At 32.9% G+C, this 4,337-nt stretch overlaps 1 protein-coding gene across 3 annotated transcripts in view; it reads left to right on the top strand.

Annotated features, from left to right (window-relative positions):
- The window catches only part of LOC108690902 (progestin and adipoQ receptor family member 3), a 9,555-nt gene that overhangs the window by 2,825 nt on the left and 2,393 nt on the right, over positions 1 to 4,337 (top strand). For all 3 annotated transcript variants that reach the window (XM_018198439.1, XM_018198440.1, XM_018198441.1), the window contains exons 2-7: positions 391 to 573; positions 2,698 to 2,858; positions 2,972 to 3,128; positions 3,209 to 3,361; positions 3,554 to 3,833; positions 3,953 to 4,117. In XM_018198439.1, the coding sequence (XP_018053928.1) occupies positions 427 to 573; positions 2,698 to 2,858; positions 2,972 to 3,128; positions 3,209 to 3,361; positions 3,554 to 3,833; positions 3,953 to 4,092 (1,038 nt within the window). In that variant the 5' untranslated portion in view covers positions 391 to 426 and the 3' untranslated portion in view covers positions 4,093 to 4,117. The remainder of the gene's footprint in view (positions 1 to 390; positions 574 to 2,697; positions 2,859 to 2,971; positions 3,129 to 3,208; positions 3,362 to 3,553; positions 3,834 to 3,952; positions 4,118 to 4,337) is intronic.

Raw genomic sequence — 4,337 nt, 5'->3', positions numbered from 1 at the left:
ATATATAGAGAGAGTATTTAAAAAAAATTGTAATAACGTCTGGATTTAAAAAGTTATAATGAAGATTGTCATAAAATTCCTGCGAAAATAATAATATAAAAGTAAATACATATTTTTATGTATTTTATGTATCTCCATGTATTCTAAACACTAGCATGTTCAAAATCGAAACAGATATCTTTAAGATATTTGCATTATATTATTTGGAACCTCTTCGAGGTATGCAGAGATTCTATGTATGTAATTAATCCTGAGTTCCAATGTATTTGAAGTTCTGTCATATTTCAAATGAAAATTATATACTAGGGCAAGTCTCGTTTGACAGTAATATTATCACGGATAACACGAACGAGCGGTTGTCTCCAATCTTTTTATCATTATATCTTTCAGGAAGCAGGTGTTGCATAAAAGGTCTACGTCGTTTGAATGATGAAACTACTTGCAGGCGTAGAGGAGGTTAGCGACCACTGTGAAAAAGAGACCAATAATGGCCAACTGCATAACAATAATAGTCATGAAAAGCAATCTGCGACAGAATTGGCCCAAGAAACGACTAAGCCGCTCGTCAACAAGGTCAGTCAACGTTCGTACGTACACGACGTCTTCATTGTGTCGTGAGATTCTTTAAATTCAGGACTAAATGAAACTTAATGATAAATTTTAAGAATGCAAAATTAAAAATGAAAGTGGAATAAATGTGAGGTGAGAGTTCGTTATGCGATTATAATAAATAGCAAGCGTTATTATCATCCTATTACAGATAATATGAAAAAATTTTGCGACAATTTCGCGAATAAAATCAATGATTTGATTCCGGAAATGGTAGCTCCATGTAAAGGACTTTGATATGCTCCATTTCCTGTTAAAGTCATCCACTTCCGTTTTTTGCTAGACTAAGACATGCGACTACGACTTTCTGGGTTATGCGATAAACTCTGTAATTTTGCATTTCTCTTTTTTTCATGTTCTATGTTACAAGTTACGAGTACGATTAACAGGATTGTTCCATCAAGCTAGAGATTTCAAACGAAGTCTAATTTGCAAAAATGCGGTATTCATCATTTGTGGTTTGCGATAATACTATTATAGCGGTTCGTTCGAATATAATAAATGCAATGATGACTGTTAATTATCCGACGAGTGCTCATTAGGAAGCGAAAATATACATTGTCTTCTGAAATTGTATTTCAATAAATCTAACATTATTTGCCAATTATTATTCTTCATTTGGCATTCGCATGGTACTCGCTCTAATCATGATCGATATTGCTCCGAGCAATGAAAATCGATTTCACTTGCTATGCAGTACGAGAGGAAAACGGATGGCGTAAACTTGACACACTCGGATGAAAGGCAGGTCCCGTTGTGGCCTACTTACCGCATTCTGTGAAAGATGTGGTATGATCGAAACACTTCTTGTCTACACTTTCGTATAGTTTTTTCTGAATCATTAGGAGCATATCCTATTTGCATTGAATTCACTTGTCTTCTTTCATATTGCTTGAATAACTTTCTACTCACACTTTTTGTATAGTGCATCATTTAGTGATAAAATTATATTTTGCATGTACAATAACATAACGTTATTAGTTTAGTTACATTAATAAATAAATAAGTTATTAATTATCGAATGTTTTTACTTTATTACTAAAATAAATTAAAAGTTATTTTAATTATTATTGTATTAAAAATTTATTTATCAGATAGATTTATATAAATAAGAATTGTAATCAATATTTCAATATTGATTCAATATATATCACACAGTTGAGTATTTTATAATTTTCTCTTTGTACAATTAATTATAATCTTTCTTTTAGTATATTGAAATTTTGACTTAATTATATTGTTACTCTTTACTACAAATAACATATAATTAAAAAGTGGAAAGATAATTTTTATGCGATAAGAACTTTACTTGGACAATATTTTCTCTTTCTAATAATTGTATCAAGTTGAAAAGGAAATTCGTCGTATCGTAAAGTCACATCATTCCATTGTTGCTGCGCAGAGGAATGTGACAAACGAAAGCAATGAAAGCACTTTGTATTGTTCAGAATACTCTGAAAATGCAAAAAAAACGTCATTGTGAGGATTTCTTATGTAAGTGTTATGCACTTTTAATTGAAGATTCGATTACATGAGATAAAAAAACCGTCATTTTCATTCATTCGTTTACGGTTATGAAAGGCAGAGTGCAATTTTATGTTTATTTCAAATAAATGTGAATATATTAGAAATTTGGGAGAGAGAGAGAGAGAGAGAGAGAGAGAGGAAGAGAAAAAATAATCAGCAATTAAAAAAAAATTATTATGTAGTTTGTTTAGCATCTTTCTGAATTTAATTTGTTTACTGCTTAAATAAATTGTTCTTTTAGTTCAATCTTTAGTAATGATAAATTCACAATTTTTTATATAATATTGTATATATTAGATGTGGGAAAAAGTTCGTGGCGTTTTTTAAACGCCATAAAATGGGAAAAACGCCATGAACTTTTTCCCATACCTAATATAATGGATATTGAATGTCCTACTCAGTAAAAGTAAAAATTATTAATGCCGAGCCACTACCGCGTTTCCAGATAAAAGTTTAAAAAATTTAAATCATATGAATATATCTAAAATTTTACTCCTTCTTCTTTAGACTTCTGTGTTCGGGTATTTATTGAACATATTTTTATTTTCCATTTTGAAATAGGTATGTGGCGATTCGGCAGATAAGAGGAAAGTTACATTAGAGAGGGAAGAAAAGTTGAGACGTTTGCTTCGATTCGAGGAAGCACCACAATTTCTTCAACACAATCCGTACATATTGCATGGTTATCGAGGCTGTTTGACTACCAAATTGTGTCTTGAGAGGTTGAGTTTAACATTCTTCAACATACTTGCGATAAATGAACTCTGAATCTCGGAGGTGATAAGCATATACTCCGATAGCATGTGCTTCTTCATGAAAATATTGCATGTTTTAGTATATTTTGGTGGACGAATGAAACTGTAAATATATGGAGCCACATTTTTGGCTGGATGTTGTTCTTTGGTCTCACCCTATACGATCTCTGTTTATTGAATATTCACGCGCCATTTGGTGACAAAGTTATCGTGTCTTTGTTGCTTCTTTGCTTTCAGGTAAAGATTTTGTCTGATATAGATGACTTGTTAAAATATAATGAAATATATAAATAAATAGATAAATGAAATTGTTTTAGATATGTATGATCCTATCGTCCGTGTATCACACATTTTCATGTCGAAGTGAGAAGGATTACTGGTGCTTCCTATCCTTTGACTTATTCGGTATTGCTTTGAGCATGTTATCTATATACATGTCGGGGGTCTACTATGCCTTTTGGTGTCACAAGGTAAGGAAAGCATCGATTTCTCTAGCTATAATTTCTGCAATTCTACGTTACAGCTTATGTAAAGAAAGTTTAGATATTTACGCGATTTACATTTCAAGAGCTTAAAGAAATAATTCTAATATGTTTTTTGGTATACTCGTGTTAATGCGATCGATAAGTCAAATCAACTTCAGATCTACGAATCTTTTGCAGGAGCTACAGCGGTTTTATCTCATAACTGTACTCGTAATCTTCATTTTTGCGATGATACTGCAAATACCAAGTCTAAACATCAATAGTAACATTAAGCTAACCGTATTTGTGAGCTGGGCGATATATGGCGTTCTGCCAACGCTGCATTGGACGGTTGCGATGGGTGGCTTTGATAATCCAATCGTTAGAATGCTCATTCCGAGGGTGATAGGAATGTATATTATTAACGCGATCGCATTTGCGTTCTATATGCTCAAGATACCCGAACGTTTCTATCCAGGTAATTGTCGGCAATTATCGTTCTCGTTACCATAACGATATTTTTTTGCCTCATATTGTAAGTACTGAACAATGATATAATTGCACATTGTTATTCACAATATGCGACGTTTCCTACAGGCTGGGTGGACTACGTTGGTTCGTCACATCAATGGTGGCACGCGTTGGTTGTGCTAGCCCTCTATTATTGGCACAACACTGGAATGCTTTACGTGGAATATAGAATGAATCACGGATGTCCGAGCAGTATGGCATTATGACATACGGATTCCGACGACCAACCAGGTACGTGAGATAATAGTCGTATTGTCATAATTCAACGCCGGTATGACCGATAGTGACACTGATATGATACTGTAGATCATATCACGTTTTCGCAATGTTAATTATAACCCATGCCGCCGACGTGAGCAAAGTAACACATTTCACACGAGCAAATACATTTTAAGTATTTAATGCTAGGAAACAGACAAAATATTAATTAATAGGCAAAAATATTAATTCT

Source organism: Atta colombica, unplaced genomic scaffold, assembly GCF_001594045.1.
Source record: "Atta colombica isolate Treedump-2 unplaced genomic scaffold, Acol1.0 scaffold38, whole genome shotgun sequence".
NCBI classification, from domain to species: domain Eukaryota; kingdom Metazoa; phylum Arthropoda; class Insecta; order Hymenoptera; family Formicidae; genus Atta; species Atta colombica.
Note: the sequence above shows the minus strand (reverse complement) of the source record. Positions and strands in the feature narration are given on the sequence as shown.